Source organism: Myodes glareolus, chromosome 12 (genome assembly GCF_982192425.1).
Source record: "Myodes glareolus chromosome 12, mMyoGla1.1, whole genome shotgun sequence".
Taxonomy (NCBI): Eukaryota; Metazoa; Chordata; class Mammalia; order Rodentia; family Cricetidae; genus Myodes; species Myodes glareolus.
Window position 1 is genome coordinate 4,051,012 of NC_142037.1, and position 20,293 is coordinate 4,071,304.

At 34.5% G+C, this 20,293-nt stretch overlaps 1 protein-coding gene across 1 annotated transcript; it reads left to right on the forward strand.

Moving 5' to 3' along the window:
* The first annotated feature begins 11,470 nt into the window (after window positions 1-11,470).
* Window positions 11,471-12,400, forward strand: LOC148120087 (olfactory receptor 4L1-like). Its single transcript, XM_087895863.1, has one exon. The coding sequence runs from the start codon at window positions 11,471-11,473 to the stop codon at window positions 12,398-12,400; it is 930 nt and encodes a 309-aa protein (XP_087751989.1).
* Window positions 12,401-20,293: the final 7,893 nt, after the last annotated feature.

The window sequence follows — 20,293 nt, forward strand, 5'->3', positions numbered from 1 at the left end:
ATAAACATACAGCATGCAGTTGCAAATGCTGTTTTCCGCACTGCATCCCCTGTGTCCTAGTTTGTTCGACACTCTTACCCAGGGACCCCTGACACTCTAGATGTCGACATTCTGTCTCTTTACCCCTCAGCTATATCTCTGAACAGATTCTCTTTCTCTCTGTACATTAGGCTATTTCTTCCTCCAATACACACACACACACACACACACACACACACACACCTCACATTTCTCCCCTAGTTTCCCCTATATCTCTCCTGAGTTTTCTCACAACCACAACATCTGGAAAAGTATAAGGAAAAGTATAAGTCACATCTTCAGGGGCACAACACTAATTGATTAGATAATAAGAAAGGGAGCAAAACTGATCACAGAGTTCCTCCCAGGGTAGAAAGTTAACAGTGAATGAACAGTGAGTAAAATAAGCACATCGTTCTGAGCTGTTAGGGTTCTCAGACAGGAAGTGACATTGAGATTAAGAACTTGAACAATAAGCAGTTAGCTGGTTCAACCTTCAAGTTGGGAGTACGTGGAGTATATGCAAAAAGTCCATTGCTGAGAAAGTTATGTCTTCTAAAGCTGCTTCATGCTTTGACCTTTAACCAGAAAAAAACACCTGGGAAATTGACCTTATTTATTTGTTCTTGGGACATCCAGATATTTTTCTCCAGGGGCAACCAGTTTGCTTTGGATTTGCTGTGAAATCTAAAATTAGCTCTCTTGTGACTGAGAATACTATTATTTTATTATGTCACAGTAATGAAAAATATCCTAGAATTGTTTCTATTCATGAGAATTATACATTTAAGCATGGATAGCCTGCCTGACAATTCACAGCTTTATGTGTACCCATCAGATAGATTATTGTCGTGTGGTAAACACACAAGCAGTGGGAATAATACAGCTGCTTTTTGTGACGCATGAGAAAAATTAAAGAAAGAGACAGTTATTTACAACAGTGACCCCACAACCTTTCCAAGTAGGGCTCCCCATCAGGGAATTACTCATCTGGTGAGTACTAGTTGTCACCTACTGCAAATTCTCAGTGGCCTCTGATATTTGTAGACTATATGTACTGATTTTTCTGGCTTCCATCATCTCTATCAAAAGGCCAGATGTTACCCAAATCGATGTTATTTGATCTTTTCACTTAGCTGTATTTAGTATACTTCTTTGTTCTGTACAGTCAATGTTTTGGTTATCATATATCATGAGGAATATTTTTTCTAATTCTGTCCACTTGATATTCTGTGCTCTTATTGTACCTTAACAAGTACCTCTTTCTTTAAATTGGAAAGGAATTTCTCTGATTTTGCTTTAAACAAATATGCTCTGTGCTTTGGGGCTATTTTTGTTTTTCCTTTCTACATATTATTCATAGCTTTAATTTTTTCATATTATCCCCAATTTTTTGGTTGTAGTAAAACTAAGATTAATTCTATAAATACTAGAGTGGAAACCAGTAAGAGTAATGAAAATTGCCTTCATGCATCATAAAATTAGCGGTCAATAGACATTCCTGGTAAAAAGTCTTTCTGTAGGTCATCAGATCATACATAGGAATGAAGATGTACTGGAATCAGTGGCTCACAGACCTGGGGACTGCAGCAAGCATAGACCACAAGTAATGAAGTCAGAATGGGACATGAGTCACTGCACCCTAAGAGTAATCTGGAGAGATTGTAATCAAATGCTTTCTTTTATAAATTGTGCTTGTCATGGTATTTTATTAAAGCATAGAAAATTAACTAACACATATTTGTTCTGAACAACTCAGAAGCTATTGCTTCTCTCTGGTTACTTGTGTTTTTAAGATGTGGCCAATATCACTAAGGTACAGAGTTTAAAAATTCATTTTTGTTACTTTATAATGACATTTTAAAGATATTTGATTCTGTTAATTTCATGGCATAAAAATCATACCAAAATTAATGTCTTTGATAAAAATATAAAATTCCTATTGTAATAGCATTTACTGAAAATGATTCAGAAGAACAAGCTGGCAATGAATTCAGAAATATGACTATAACTATTTTCAAATAATTTTAAAAGATAAAGAGATGAAAGAAAATATGAAGCCAATCTAAGACAGGAAAACATAATTTCAAGTTTTTAAGAAAATACAAACAGAAAGAAACCTGTAAATGTGAAACAAAAAAGTTATTTAAAACCTCAATTGAAAGTCTTACCCATATAATTAATATTTTGGAAACTGAAAGGTAGTGATAGAGGACAAAATATAGGAAAAAACAATAGGAATTACATAATTTAATAAGTATCACTGATACATTTTCGAAAGTATGAAAAGTAAATGGAAATTCAGTGATATCATTAAAAGATCTTACCTCTGAACTATGAGCATGGAGAATGGAAATGGATACAATAAAGAGAGTCACAGAGATTATCTTCAAAAAATACTAGAGAAAAACTCCACAGTCTAAAGAAAGACAACACCACCAGATATAAAATATCAGCTGAACAGAAAACAAATGAAACTATGAAAGAAATTATCCATGATATTATCTAGTTAAAATATTATGAGTAACAGATTAGAAGATATTGAAAGCATTCAGAGAGTAAGGCTAAATCTATTAATAAAAGCAGATCTATTTCTCTAATTGACTATGAAAAGCTAAGTAATTATCCAAGAATTCATGAATACACACCATACTAAAATATTTAGCAGGTTACATCAACATATCTGTGCAATATACACATGTGTAATAATTATGTATTTAGAAAGAGGCCATGATTTTATAATGGAGTAAGAGGAGTATTTGGAAGAAGTGGGAAGAAGAAAAATGGAAAAGTGAAAATGATGTAATTGTGTTTAAATTATATATATATATATATATATATATATATATGACAACTATTTCACAGAAGCCTTTAAACCAAGAAGTACCTTCAAAGATGGACCAAATTTCTGAAAGACAGCTGTCTCAACAGACTCTTCCCCAGCAAATGTACTTAATAATATTAAAAAGAAATAAAAAATTTATGAGGTAAAAAAAGATGAAAGGAATTTATGGCTACAAAACCAGCTCTAAAGAGGATACTAGAAACAATATTTCAATATTAAAAGTAATTTAAAAAACCATCAAGAGACTGTAGAAAACAGAGAAAAATGCCTGAATAGTTAAACAAAAGACACCTGAAAAATATCACAAAATCAGCAAAATAATAGGAATAGACAATTTTAATAAAAACTCTGAGTACCAATGACCATAATTACCAGTAAAATCCTAATAATAATGGGTTAGAAAACAGGATGTATCTTTGAATTGCCTGCAAAACCACATGGCATTAGGTAATTTTCTGTTGCCATGATAAAATACTGTCTTATTTAAGGTTTCTCTTGTTGTGAAGAGGCTCCATGACTATGGTAACACTTATAAAGTAAAACATCTAACTGGGGCTGGCTTACAGTTCAGAGGTTAGTCCACTATCAACATGGTAGAAGGTATGGCATCATGCAGGCAGACGTGGTATAGAAGAGGTAGTGACAGTTCTACATCTTGATCTTTAGGCAACAAGAGTATAGACATAAGTCATAAAATAATCTCACACCAGTTTGCAATTATGATTAATAAAAGGGTTATTTATTTAAAGGGAAAACTTACAGATCACTGTACTAGACACCAGGGCTCTGTGTGACCAGCAACAGAGTCTAGTAGACAGAAGTGGAGCTGGAAGGAAAAGAATGAGAGCAGGGCTCTCACTGGTTTTTCGAGCAAAAGAGACCATACCCAAATGGGCAGGTATCTGAAAGGCTATTGGCGGAGGGAGCAGAAGGAGCTTCCAGAGCAACTCCCCCTTTTGTTTAAGTAAGAGAGTTCCAAACCCAATACAAAACAATATACACTAGGAACAGATATCAATTATAAGATTAGAATTACAATCAGCATAAACAATATTATACAAGGAATATATGCTAGATGTTTTAATAAACATTCTATCCTAAGGAGTCTAAGTCTTGTACTGAAAATGGCTTGGTGAGATCATAAGAGGACTATCTAATCTTCAACTCTATGGAAGGCCTGAGAAGGGAGATACTATTACTTGAGCAGGCAGGAAGTACAATCAAGTAGCTTCCAAAGTAAGCAATATATGACAGTGACAATTAGCTACCTAAACAACCACCCAAAGTCTCATTTTGCAAACAACTTTGACTATGGCCTAGTGTAATTCCCAGACCATTTTCAGAGGCATGAAATTTTTCAAAACCATCTTACCCTGTCTTGGCAAGATTTGCCAGTCCTGCTAATCCATTTCTGGATATCACATAACTTGTCAGTGGTTAAGACATTGTCAGTTCCTTGCCTAAAGGCCAGTTTTGCCAAGAAGAAAACTAGCTCCAAGTGGAGTGTCTTTAGTGCTCAACATTCTCTCAGGAATAGATTGGTGCTGTCAGAAGCATTCATGTCTCATGTCAACAGAACCCTAAGTTATTGAAAAGCCGTGTCCCACAGATCCTTGAAGTGGTTGAAGATTGCCTATCTAGACAGAATACAATCTCTATGTATCTTAAAGAACCTAATTAATCTGACTATATGTACAGCAAACATGAACAACTATTGACCTATAATAATTAATACCTGTATAACTTAAAAACTAAAACTTCATGTTAGAATATTAAGTAACCTATAAACAAATGTACAACAAATGAGGACAATAACCACAAAATGTAAACAATCTATAAGTATCTTGATCAGAGGTAGGAGTAATATATAATGCAATATGAAAATACATCTAAAAAGTTGTATCAATATACAAAATGTTCAAAACAGAGATAATAACATACATATATACAATCTGACAAACTAACTTTCATAGGTGTACAAATAATGTAAACAAAAGTAACAAATATAATTTGAACTTGTATCAATATACAAAAACTATACCAATGTAAATTATCCATGAATAATAGCTCAGAAGTATTCACTCTATTACTCACTATTACTATCCAATTTTTTTTAAACAAACATAGTTTTCACACCAACCCTCTATCTAATAAAAGTAATGGTCAACAACCCCTAAAAAATGTTCCCAAAACTATGGACATACATTTTGGGAATGGGAGCATTGTCTTCTAGAATTGCTTCCAGCTGTCATGGGCATGATGTTCTCTTAATGGGATCCTGCAAAATAAGTGATGGTTAAGTTTCAAAATTGCTGTCTAGTATAGTTGCAAACAATTATTGAGCAGTCAATAGATAGGGTTTTTGTTTTTTCAAAGTTCTTATTTGGAGTTCTGGCCAGAATGTCATGAGAAGGTGTACCATTTCAGCAGCTGGTACCCATCCCCCAAAAGAAGCGGTCTTACAGTAGCACTGTCTGCATCATGATGTCAACTCAGCTAGGTAGAATTGTTGCTGTGGGGCCCCATCTTCTTCCTGAAAACTTCAAAGATTAATATTGCAGGAAAAGGATATGTAGGATAATTTATTCATCATGAAAAACTTAAACATCATTCATAAATACATACATTCAATGAAGAATATGATATAGAAAAAAAGGCATGGGGAAAAGGGAGAAAGTAAAAATTTTTTCCTAAAGTCTTTCATCTGTCCCATACCAGATGGCTCCCAATATGAGACAGAAACTCTTAATGTTCCATTTAACAACACACTTGGATCTAGAGAAGTACAGAGCCATTGTCCAACTCCCAAACCAGCTGAATATGTTAAAATATTAGCTATATATAAATGAGCGTGTATCATGTATCATGTATATATATGAGCGTGTTTGTGTGTGTACGTGTGTGTGTGTGCTTGTGTGTGTATGTGTGTGTAAATGTAAGTGTAACCCATACCTGGATTCATAAACCATATTCTATTTTCTAGATGCTCCTTAGTGGATAGTCATTTTTCTTCTGCCAGCATTCAAACATCCAGGGTCTCTTGAATTTTTGATGATGTGTATTTTCCTGCAAAGGTAAGAGCGGAACTCTGTCCCAACCCTATATGGCTTTCCTTACCACCTGTATGGTTGTCACCATTGTGGATAAGCTGCCATTTCTCTGTTTCAATAGGTTTCACCTTTTCAAAGTGACTCTTTATTAATCTTGATGGTATCCATATTTTTTTCTCCTGTAGAAACAAGAGTGAAACCCCTTTCCCAATGTAGTATATCTCCTGGTTTCTATTGTGAGGTCAACTCATCCTTGAAATATACTGGTTGATTCAATTCAGAAGTTTTTTCCATTATCCAATGCCTCTCTGCTGTTGTTGTTCCTGTTATCCAACAGGTGGTGCTGTTGCTGAGTTTCAATTAGAATCAATGCAAAGGTGACAAAAATGGTTTTGTTTCAGTGTCTGCCTTGGTACTTGTTAAAGACTGGGAAATATGAGTTGCTCAACAAAGTAAATGTAATTAAATCAATTCCATACATGGAGACAGAAACCCAGAATTCTGGGGCAGAGAACAGCAATTCAGAAGCCACGTATGCTGCCAAGCAACATAGAGTTACCCTGACTAGCACTGCTTGGGTGCTGCACTGCAAAGAGGATTTAAAAACCACTCAGGAAATAGCAAACCAGGTAGGCAGAGACTGTTTAGGCCCATGGAGCCCAGAAAGCGTGAAGTTTAAATCCACATGAGCACCAGGTGTAGATATAAGTCACAAAACAATCAGTAGTTTGGAATTATGATTAATAAAAGTGTTATTTATTTAAGGGGAAAACTTACAGATCACTGTCCTAGACAACAGCCTTCTGCATGACCAGGAACAGAGTCTAGTAGTCAGAAGCAGAGATGGAAGCAAAAGAGAGAGATTAGGGCTCTTGTTGCTTTTTAGAGCAAAAGAGACCGTGCCCAACTGGGCTGGTATCTTAAAGGCTATTGGCTGAAGAAGCAGAAGAAGCTCCTGCAGCAAAAGAGTGAACTATCTCACTAGTCCTAGCTTAAGATTATATGAGATTTCAAAGTCTTCCTCCACATTAACATATTTTCTCATAAAGGCCACACCTCCTCTAACAATGCCACACCTCCTAATTTTGCCGATCCCTATGTGCCAGGCATTAAAACGCATGAGTCTATGAGACCCATACTAATTCAAACCACTACAAATACCCTGAGAAAGGCAATTTATATAAAAGGGAGATTTTATTTGGATTAAAGGTTTCAGAAGTATAAGAATCCATCATAGGCAGGAGACATGTAAAAGTCGACATTATGTCAGAGGAAAAAGTTGAGAGTTCATGTTTTAAAAAATAAGCATGAAGTAGAGAGAGTGAACTGGGTGTAGAGCAAGGCTGTTACTTCAACACCCAGTACTGTACTCCTTTCAGCAAGGCTGAATATTCTAAAGTTCTTCCCAAAAGTGCAGAAAGTCCTCATCTTCACTTAATAGTTTAGCAATTCTTAGCTAAAGTTTCTTTTCCCAGATTTAAAGTCCATAATTTTATATTGAGGTCCTTGAGGATTTGGAGCTGACAGTTTTATTCTCTTGCATGCACATATCCAGTTTTGCTAATACTATTTGCTAAACACAAACATTCTTACAGTGTGTGATGTTTCAGGAACCTCTGTAAAAAGTTGAGTGCCTGCAAATGCATGGATTCTAATCTGTGTATTCTACTATTTTTCATTTATCTAAAAATCTAGTACCATACTATTATCATAATGATAGCTCTGTACTATAACTTGATATTCATATATTTCCACTAGTATTATTAAACATTTTTTAATCTTTCAAAATTTTTATTTCCTGCATGATCAACAATTTATTTATAAAATTATTTGTTGAAAATGTACTACAATTGTTTATGAATTATTCTTTGAAAAAATCCTCAAAATGGAAGTTAATACGAATGATTTGAAGTAATGTATAAAAAGGAAGTTAATAAAATCATTCTAAACTTATTATATCACCACCAAAACATCAAGAATATCATGTCTATTATAATGAAGGCACCACTCATGAAGAAATACAGCTCATTACAAGGTGAGAAATTAAATGCAAAAATCTCTCATGGTCATGCTAAAGTCGCAATAGCCTCATTTCTAACAACTCCCACTGAGGTTTGCATTCCCAATACTCCCAAAATCTATCTCCAGTAAATGATCCACATCTTTAAAGGAAGTGGAGATACGCTGAAGAATGATATGCAGTCCATTAAAGAAAATAAGAAGCATATATTTAATTTGTATACTACCTTGAATATCATGATCTTCATACTGTATGTTAGGAAAGGTAAGTGAAAATATTGTAGAAGACAAATTCATTAACTTTATTATGACGAAAATGGCATTTTAATAATTGTGTTGACCAGAAGAAGGTTTTAGTCTTTGAAGCATCAAATCCTGGAATTGAGAACTTACTTAATATCACTTCATGGTAAGCTGGAACTAACAATTACTGTGAAAACTGAGAGAAAATATGTTCTCAAGACTATACTTAAAAGAAAAAAAATGACATTAGTCTGTTGATGAATAATTACAATGACTATAAGAAATATTATATGATCATTCATAAAGTCCATAATACAATTGAAAATTAAGCTAGGACTATTGTTCTTCTCAAGATTCATGTGGTTTACAGAGTACATTAATATTTGTGTGTATTCACCATTTGAGGAGGAAATAGAGAATGACTTTGAGTTCTTCATCAGATATTAATAAAACCTCTGTAAAAATAATCCTTAGATCATAAACTAAAAAAAGTGGTCATTGAATAAAAGGGAGAAAGCACAATATGTTGTAGATTCAATGAAAGAAGAAAATGTAAATAATTTAAGATTTTTATCATGAGTGTTCCCCATTGTAAGAAAAGCAAAACAGTTTCCAAATAAACAAGGCAGTAAAAGTATGTACCCCAACAAAAGGCTGCAAAAAAATGTGAAAAATGTATTAAATTTGATCTGCAACATGCTTTGGAATGCCTTAGAGGGAAATATATTTGATTTCAAGCAGTTGGAAAGTATTTTAAGGAAGTACTTAACACATCTCATTTTATAGATATTCATATGTTATCCATATTGCCTACTTTTTGAATTATTGAGCATAAGTTTATTTCAATCTTGAAGATTTTACATGAAAATAATCTTTATTTTGTTTTTGCATAAGTCCTACACTAAGTTAAGTCTTTTCTCACATAACTTACTTTCTTTATAATTATGTATTTCTAGATTATAAATCTCTTCATAACAGAGTTTGGGTACATAAGAACAGTAGTAATTAAGTGCATTTTAAAGATACGTCTATTGTTATTGAATTGCACCTTTTAAGAATTTCACATGAGACTTTTGAATTCAAAGAATGTTTATCAAATTCTTCAAGAGATCAGGAGGCAGGCTAAAACCTGAAAATATGGGATGAGGGATGCCCTTTATATGACTGTAGAGCTGAGAACAAGTGGGATTTTGAACTTGCCTCAGGCTGCTCTTAAACTATGGCAGCTTCCTCATGCACCACTGACTAGTGGAGTCATCTGTCACTCTTATTGCCATTTTTGTGGTTTTGCCCCTTTCTGTTTTGTATGGTACTGGGGTCATAGACAGGGCCTCAAGCACACTTGCTAAGGCTTTTTGTTTGTTTTCCATGAGACAAGGATCTCACCCATGTAGCCCCTCAGGGCATTCTTAAACTTTCCTGCCTTTGTGTCCTGGTGCTGAGATGCCAGGTATGGAAGGGTGCCACCACTGCTTTTGTCTTTACAGAAACTGGTCTATCTGTCCGACCACAAAGAAATTCTAATGTGAGGTTTATTAACCCAACCGTTGGCAGGGGATTCCTATTTGGAATAAAATGCTATCTGATTATTAACCAAGTTAATGGACATTGTTTTCCAAGGCAGCTGTGTTTCTGGTGGGTACTGAACGAACGTGTGGTTTTCAGTGTCACATTTGCTTTAATTTTCAAGCACTCAAGTTACTCGAGTGACTTGGGATGGATGGTTAGAAACAATAATATATAAAGACTTCTACTTAGCCTGTTCAGGACTGAGCTGTGTCACCTGTTAATTTCTCCCTGTGTCGTGATGTTTGCCGGTGTCCAGTATTGTGTCAGTCTCTATGTAGGTTTATGTGAAAGCTTGGTTTTAGCTTATTTCTCGTACCTTGAAGCATGCTACACATTCAGACATTAAGGGGTAACTTTACAAACTGTGCACCTGTAAGGATTATTAACAATAAGGTAGAAATTTGAGCAAGTTTATACCATAATTTTGTAGAAAAAGGATCTGCTCAGTTCCATATTTCATCCATGAAAAATCTGCACTATGCAATATTCTAGGAATAAATAAAAAGGAAATGTAAACCATTGTAAATGTCTTCTGTGGGATGTGCCTGATACATGTATCATCGTCTTTGATTTCAGAATACTTCATAATGATAAAACTAAATTCTTTATTACAGTTAAAAAAGAAATATATTCTTTGCATTTTTAATGCATTTGTCATATTGATATAAACATAGATTCTGGTGTCAGATTGATCTGCTTTACTCACTAGCATTCATTCTTGTTAGCTATATAGTTATTTCAATTAATTGTACGTCATAGCTTCCTTACATATATATGGCATCAGTAATTCTCTTGTTTCATATGTTTGCTATGAGCACTAAACAACTTTAATGTACATTAAATATTGAGAGTGAAGTCTAGCACTTGGCAAGCACTTTACTATAATTAATAATGTTTTGTTACTTAAAAATTATGATATCTAAAAAGTCCAATAGAGATAGCTTAACATTAATCATTAAAATACAAACATAATTTATATATGAAAACTGAGACACCATGTAAGTTATTTGCTTCTAAACTAGTATGTACAAATACATACATTTTCCACAAGAGCCCACCTTTCTTAATTGGCAATGAAGCATTTGAGAACAAAAGTTTAAAACAATCTGAGTCTAAATATATATTTCTTGAGATTTTTGTAAAATATCAGAAAGCATTTAAAGGAAAACTGATTTTTAATTAATTTGAAGATTGGTTTCCATATACAAATTGAATCCTAACTTGTATCTTTGTTTATAAAACAATAGGTAATCTTTGTTGTGCTCTTCAGAAATACAGATCAAAGTATTTATTGGTATGATTCTGCCTCCTATTTATAGTTGAATCACCTAAGTTTAAGGAATCCAATGAAACAGACATTGATATATTAGAGAAAAAGAAAGTTATTACCATCTATTCTTTAATTTTATTTCTGAGTGAACAAAAGATTGGGAAAAATAGGGTCTACCAAAAGATGTCATTTGATAAAATAAAATGATAGAACTTTCACCCTTTCAAATGCTTTCTATTTTATATGAGAATATTGTTTAAAAGTGTGGGATGCTTAAAACCATTTCAAGTTATATTCAGTCATATTGATATGATAAACATTGAATGTTTTCAGATCATCAATTGATATTGTACTTATAGCAAAAACATATCCATACTAACAATAACTGCAGCTTGCTTTTGTTTTCTATCTCCTTGTATTAAAAAAAATCTCCCAGAAGCTTTCTGATTTGAATAAATGGATTATGAAAATGGATCATCTGTGAAAGAATTTATTTTAGTGGGATTTTCTGGAGATTGGCAACTTCAGATTTTCTTCTTTGTGACATTTTCTTTGATCTATGGTGCAACTGTGGTGGGAAACATTCTCATTATAGTCACAGTGGCAACTAATTCTACCCTTCGTTCTCCCATGTACTTTCTTCTCGGAAACCTTTCCTTACTGGACATGTGTCTTTCCACTGTCACAACACCCAAGATGATCAGAGACTTGCTTGCAGAACACAAGAGCATCTCTGTATGGGGCTGCATGGCCCAGATGTTCTTCATGCATCTCTTTGGGGGTGCTGAAATGACACTTTTGATAGTCATGGCCTTTGATAGATACGTGGCCATATGCAAACCCTTGCACTACAGGACAGTTATGAGTCACAGGTTGCTGCATGCATCTGTATTACTTTCCTGGACAATTGGTTTCATACACACCATGAGTCAGATGGTATTGACAGTGAATTTGCCTTTCTGTGGCCACAATATTGTAAATAACATATTTTGTGATCTCCCCCTGGTAATCAAGCTTGCTTGTATTGAAACAAACACTCTGGAGTTATTTGTCATTGCTGACAGTGGGCTGCTGTCTTTTATCTGTTTCATCCTCTTGCTCCTTTCTTACACTGTCATTCTGGTCACTGTAAAGCGCAAATCACCTGGTAGGCTTTCCAAGGCTCTGTCCACATTGTCTGCCCACATAATGGTGGTCACTCTGTTCTTCGGACCCTGTATCTTCATCTATGCCTGGCCATTTGGTAGTTTTACAAGCAATAAGGTGCTTGCTGTATTTTATACTGTTATCACTCCCGTACTGAATCCTGTTATTTACACACTGAGAAATCAGGAAATGAAAAAAGCTATGAGAAAATTATGGATCCAACAAATTAGCTTCATGTAGAACTTACAGACTGAGCTATATACTTTATCTCAGTGTTTGCATACAATAGGCAGATAAATTAAAGACTGTGGATAATATATTGTTTAACACTTTGTGTTTAAACCATACACTAATAAAGAAAAATTGATATTACTGTACTACTGTATTAGTAGTAATGGTTTAACATTATTTTTCATCATTTGTATTTTGACCTATTTCCAATAATGAGAATTTCCCTTATTTGAAAAATTAATATAATGAAAATGTTTATTAAATCAGTAGATATAATATAAATTATTTTATACTGCATATGTAGCTTGACACTCTATCTGGAAAAATATATATATTTAATGGATTTGTGTGTGTATACTGTATTTTATGACTTCATTGTTCAGTTAATGCCAACTTAATAAAGGGAAACTCACATTTTACCACAAATTAGTGACTAAATGTTCTGTTTTCATTAATTTCCAATTGAATGCAAAAGCTGTATCTCAATGATTAATAGTTATCTGAGATAACGGAAGAGTTTTGCTTCCAAATCATAAATGTTTCCTTTTTAATTAGATATGTGGTTCATCCAAATCTCCAAAATAGTCCTTGAAAGTGACACTAGTTTTGCAATTCCTGCATATATACAATATTGATTTTAGCTATTTCCCATAGTACAGTTAAGCCCAATGATTTCCAATTGATATTTCCAACCATAAACTTCTGCTCCACACATCAGAAGAACAGTATGTGAATTCCACACACTTCTTAGAATATATATCTGCAATATACACTCTATAACTTGTGTAAAATCATGATGAATTGTGAAACAACTGAACCTGATGTGAGTTGGCTTAGCCAAAACTCATTCAATCACCTGACCTCCATACACCATTACATATACAGGAGAGCCACAATACTCCTGGAATTGCAATATAGTTTCAATTCAGAATATTTTTGTTCCTACATCATACCTGTAATGTTGATACAGTTATGAATCATAATGAAATATCTGATATGGGTCTCCTGTGAAAGGGTTGTTCGATCATACAAAGGGTCATGACTCACATACTGAAATCTGCTAATGAATCAATCCTGGAAATTCTCATTATTTCTTTCCACCCAGTGTGTAATTACTGACCTGTACCAACAGGTTGGTCTTTAGTGACAGGGTCCAAAGGAAGAAGACCAAGAAAGAGACTGATAATCAGAGCTCTTTAGGACAAAAAGAGTTGAGCTTACAGGATAAAGTTGTAAGTTCCTACAAAGGCTCTGGGCCCAGGCTTTTATTGACTCTTTCAAACAAGTTCCTGCTTTTACTCAAGAAACTATGTTCCTTATTTATGCATCAGAGTCTCAGGGAAACCCTTGGATCTACCTGGTTCTCAACAATTACCCTTGTAAAATGTCTCTTAAAGGAAGGATTAGAGAAATGCTAACAATAAAACTCAAGAATTTTGACAAGGTCCTTCTTCAAGGGAATATCTGATCATTATTTCATCATGGGTATCTGAGTTTGAAAACTGGCTCAAGTATGGAAATTAGTTCATGAGCCCAGGTTCCCTGGTGCCATGATCAATGTTGTCTTCCTTTCATTTATTTCACATCTAGGCTTTGCAGTGGATTTTTATAATATTTTAATAAATAAAGATTGCCTGAATATCTAAGAGTAAAACAGTCCCATTGGTTAGCCTTACAGACCAGATTATCGTAACACACACCTTTAATCTCAGTAGCCATAATGACATACACTTTTAATGCCTGTAGTTACAATAGTTGTCATAGAAACTGGGTGGTGCATGCCTTTAATGATGGCAGTGCATGCCTTTAATCCCAGTCCTAGAGAGAATAGGAGCAGTTTCTTTCCCATCTGGTTCTGCAACCATTCAGTCCCAAAGAAGCACACAGAAGTCTACATTAATTGTAAACTGGTTGGCCTAGTAACTCATGCTTTCTTATTAATAATTTCTTGCATCTTAAATTAACCGATAATTCTTGTCTGTTAGCCATGTGGTTTGGTGCTTTTTATCAGTGAGGCATTCTCCATTGCTTCCTCTGCATCTGGGTTACAACTGCAGACTGAGTGTTTCCTCTTCCCAGAATTCTCCTGTTCTGGTTGTCCACTTATATTTCCTGCTTGGCTACTGGCCAATCAGCATTTTATTAAACCAATATAAGTGACAGATCATTATAGGGTGGAAGGCCATTGTTCCACAGCAAGGCTTCTTATTTTATTTCATTCCTAGAAACACTAAAACTGATTATCCAGTACCAAAGTGCATAGGAGTACTGGCACCATAGTCAAGTCAGGTCATTATAGACATTTCTTTGCCTAGGTTGCCCATTATGATAGCTGTTTTCACTTTGCTGTAATAGTTCACCTGGGTATTATAGGACATAATTAAACTTATTGCATTTAATTCATCTAACTGAGTGATAGTAGCTCCAATCCTAATTCTGGCTCTAGAGTAATAGCAAAACTTCTAATGTGCTGGTGACTCTCTAACCATTTTTATTATCATGATAACACTATTAATAAAGTAAATGTATCTGGGCCTCCACAATGTGGAGGATTAAGGTTTTCATGGCAAATAATTCTAATATTAAAATTTCTCTAAGTCTTAAAATTCCTTTATCAACACTAACTCAGAGGATATCGGGCATCTCTAGATATTTCAGTACGTCATCTTTTGAGAAGTGTTGCAGCCAGTTCAATCAAACAAACTTTTGACACCTTGTTTAACTGTACACAGTTTGGTATTAAACATAGACTCCTCATTCAGTGTGTCTGTATAAACTCCTACTAATTCAGTTTTAGTTTCCTTATATTATTATTTCACAGTCTTAAATTTCATTACCACATATAATCCACAGACCTCTGTTTTAATTAATTAGTATACTCATTAAGCAATTTAGTTGTGTAATATATGTACTCATGAATATACTTTCTATGTCCCCTCTAGGATTCTGCTTAACCTTCAGTCTGGTTATAGGTCTAGAGGCTATGAGGGACATCTGTATTCCCATAACTGGCATATGCTTGAAGGAATGTCACTTCTAGTTTGTCCATAAGGGATCAGTGCCCTCAGACAAAGGTAGGGAGGGAATTACTTCAGGTTGTGTGTGTGTGTGTGTGTGTGTGTGTGTGTGTGTGTGTGTGTTTGTGTGTGTGCATGCGGGCACGCGCAATGTATCCTCTATTAAGGGTACATTGATTTTTTTCTTCACATGTTATAAACTTTTAAGAATCTGAGGGTTGAAAGTCTCAGTCTTAGTAGAACCCTAACACATATTTCCATCACAAGCTCCAGGATTCTATTTCTTATTAATTATCCCCCATAAATTAAGCTTTGACATGCTCTGTGATGACTAACCATATCTGTAAATGTAGCTACAGCTAGAACTAACTAAAATCCAAAAATGCAGGGGCACATCTCTAAGAGACTTTTGTTAAATTTGAAATGGGAAGGCCACTTCAAATCTGGAAATAGAGGTTGAAGTCACCTTTAATCCAGATCTTTTGAGGTGGGAAAACTCTCCTCTAATGTTGCCATGCCTTCTGCTGGAAGCCTATATAAGAACATAAAAAAGAAACTTGCTTTTTTGCCTGATTACTCTTGCCTCTTTAACGAGTCCATTCACTGGCAGCAGAGTCTACTTCTTTGGAAGTCAGGCATTTACTGAAATCCAAGTTTATAGACTAAATAACTACTGAATTCTTGAACTCTGCTTTCATAGACAGCAGTTGTTGGATTAACTGGACCACAGTCTTAAAAATTGTAATAAGTGTGTGTGTGTGTGTGTGTGTGTGTGTGTGTGTGTGTGTGTGTGTGAATTTGTTCTTCCTGGGACTTGAATTTTCCTTGTAATTTTTCCAACATTACGATGAGGGCATTTGATTTTCTGTAACATGAGCTCTATGTCTCATGAAGAGAAGTTTCTCTTTCAAGCACAATTAGAAACTTAGAAAAATATCCAATATCAGACATATTTCCAATTCACTCATCTATTGGTGCTGATCTTACCCTTAAATGCTTAACCAGTCTTTTACATTCTGAACTAACATTTTCTGAATTAACACTTACATTTCTGAAATAACAACAAAAATGCAATTAAGAGTCATTTAACTTTTAAAACTGATATCATTCCATTTACAACTGAAGTCAGTCATTGTAATAAAAAATAACTGTGAATGGGGGGCCTGGTATAATTTTAGTGAATGATTCAGATATCTTTTCTGACTCTTCAAACTTGTCCCAAGCATTTAAGACTCAAAAATGTTGGTAAGGCCAAGATATGGTCTTCAAATTAAATCTGCCTTTGTAATTCAGCATATTGGCCCTGTCCTAGAAACTTATCTTGTCAAATATTTATGCCTCTAGCTCTATTTTTCTGAAGACAGATGCTAAAAAGGAATCCCAGTATAATAAAGGTAAAAAGAATTGAGTATAAGAAAGGGTTATTTATTTAGGGATAGACTCTCAGATCACAGTCCTCTGCTTGAATGGGGAATAGCAACCAAATCTGATAGCCAGAAGAGAGGCCGAATGCATGCTTTACATCAGTATAAGAGTCCATGCCCAAAGACAGCTTTGATTTTTAAGTGAATCATGACTATTATTCTAAATAACATTCAGAGATTCTTACCCCCAGATAACCTGTCCTCACAAGTAATAATTCTCTTTGGTTTGTGATCCTATCTGAATAATTATCTTTTTTTCTTTAGGCATCTAGATGTCCAGGATCTTATGATTTTTCTAAAGATGAGTATTCTCCTGCAAAGACCAGGACAGAACCTTGCCCCAATCCTTATGAGGTTTCCTTATAACTTGATTGCTTTTCACCTCTGTGGATGAGCTATCATTTCTCTTTCTCAAGAGATTTTTATTTTTCAAACTGAATATTTATTAATTTTGATGCTATCTGTAATATTCCTTTCCTGTTGAAACAAGAGCAAAACCCATTACCCATCATAATACATCTCCTTATTTCAACTGTGAGGTCAACACATCCTTGAAATACATCACTTGATTTAATTTAAAAGACTTTTCTATTATCCAGTGTCTCTCTGCTGCTGTAGTTCCTTTCAAATTAGCACTAAGAAAATTTAAGGACAATAAAGCATTATGTAATCTATTTCTGGGGGTATTTTCCATCCCTTTTAATTTGTTTAGCATATACTTTATAGTTTGATTTGAACTTTCTATAACTACCTGAATTGTAGGATTGTGTGGTATGACTGCAATATGTTTTACATTATAATAAGCAAAAACAGTCTCATTTTCTTAGAGACATATGCTGTGCCATTATCTGTCTTTATTTGTGCAGGTATACCCATGATGGCCATAACTTCTAATAAATGTGTGATTACTGAATCAGTCTTTTCTGTGCTCAAAGTAGTTGCCCATTGAAAACTTGAATAAGTGTCAATGATGTGGTGTACATATTTTAATTTTTCAAATGTTGCAAAGTGGAACACATACATCTGCCAGAATTAATTCCTTTGAGTACTCTTTGGAACACTTCCTGCAGGTAGTGGATTTTGGTTATAGAAATAACAAGTAGGACATCTCTTTATAATCTCTCTAGCTTGTTGCCATGTAATAGAAAACCCTTTCTTTAAACCGTTGCTATTGACGTGATGTTTCTTATGATTTCTGAGGCCTTCAGCACATTTCCAATCCATAATCAGTCAATTTCTGCATTACCTTGTCTAGAGGACCTGGCAGACCCATATGGGTTTGGATAAGTGTTATATATATATATATATATATATATATATATATATATATATATATATATATATATATATATATATATATATATGGGACAGAGCCTACTCCTGATTATATCTTGAACCTGTAAGAATAATGATGTCAATTCTTTATCATAAGATATAAAATTCATTGGTTTCAAAATGCAAGGCAACTCTTTCTGCATACTGTGAATCAGTAACTATATTAAGAGGTTCTTTAAAATCCCTTAGTACTATGAGAATAGCACATAATTCTGCCTTTTGGACAGAATTATAAGGGCTTTGTTCCACCTTAATGGAATCTTCTGATTTGTAACCTGTCTTTCCTGATTGATTTGCATCATTATAGAATGTATGGGCTCCAGTTATTGGTGTGTCCTATACAATGGGGGAAAGATCAAAGTAGTTCTATTAATAAGGTTAATTCTACTACTTTTGGATAAATGCTATTAATCTCTCCTAAAAATTAGCACAAGTTTGTCTCCAAGGTTCATCATCATCCCATAATTTTTTTTAATTTCATCACTTGTAAAAGCCACTCTAATCTCTGCTAGGACTATATCTGCTAGTTGATGGAGTCTCAATTTTCCTTTTTTTATTTTTATTTTTTCAATTTTTCTTTTATAACTAATTCAGACACCTTTTTCACAAAAGTTTTTAATGTTTTACTTGGTTTATATGGTTGAAAAGATCAATTCTAAGATAATATCTTACCTTTGCATTAAAATTCCTGTAGAATAAATGAAAAAGAAAGCATATTTAAGAAGTGGTGCAAGCATAACTGGATATCAACATGTAGAAGAATGAAAATAGACCCATATCTATCACCATAGACAAAACACAAGTCCAAATGAATCAAAGACCTCATCATAAAGTCAGTCACACTGAACCTTATAGAAAAGAAAGTGGGAAGTACACTTGAACACATTGACACAGGAGATCACTTTCTAATATAGCCCCAGCAGCGCAGACACTGAGAGAAACAATTAATAAATGAGACCTCCTGAAACTGGCAAACTTCTGTAAAGCAAAGGACATGGTCAACAAGACAAAACAACTCCCTACAGAATGGGAAAAGATCTTCACTAACCCCACATCAGAAAAAGGTCTGACCTCCAAAATATACAAAGAACTCAAGAAATTGATCATCAAAAAACAAATAATCTAATACAAAATGGAGTTTAGACCTAAACAGAGAACACTCAACAGAGAAATCTAAAATACCTGAAAGACACTTAAGGAAATGTTCTTCATCTTTAGCCATCAGAGAAATGCAAATCAAAACAACTCTGAGACTCCATCTTACACCTGTAAGAATGGTCAAGCTTAAAAACACTGATGACAACTTATTCTGGAGAGATTGTGGGGAAAAGGTAATCCTCTTGCATTACTGGGGAGAATGCAAGCTGGTACAACCCCTTTGGATGTCAGTGTGGTGATTTCTCCAAAAATTAGGAAACAACCTTCCTCAAGACCCAGCAATACCACTTTTTGGTATATATGCAAAGGATGCTCAATCGTGCACAAGGACATGTGCTCAGCTATGTTCATAGCAGCATTGATTGTCATATCCAGAACCTGGAAACAACCTAAATGCCCCTCAACCAAAGAATGTATAAGGATAATGTGGTACATTTACACAATGGAGTACTACACAGAAGAAAAAAACAGTGACAGCTTAAATTTTGCAGGCAAATGGATGGAGGTAGAAAACATTATTTTGAGTGAGGTAACCCAGACACAGAAAGACAATTATCACATGTACTCACTCATAGGTGGATTTTAAACATAAACCAAAGAAAACCTACAAACCACAATCCCGGAGAACTTGAGGACAATAAAAGAGACTTACATAGTCTAATCTACATGGGAAGTAGAAAATAACAAGATCTCCAGAGTAAATTGGGAACATGGGGACCTTGGGACAGAGTTGAAGGGGGGAAGGGAAATACAGGGATGAAAGAGAAAAATATAGAGCTCAATAAAAAACAGTAAAAGAAAGAAAGCAATTAAGATTTGGAATCACCCTATCCACATTTGCCTCCTGTAATTTTTCTTCAATGATATAAAAACACCACCATGGCTGTGAAGGTTAAAATGTGAACTACCAAACCAATAGTAGTTACAACTGGGATTCTGTCATTCCCAGGTGAATCGTTTACCCCATT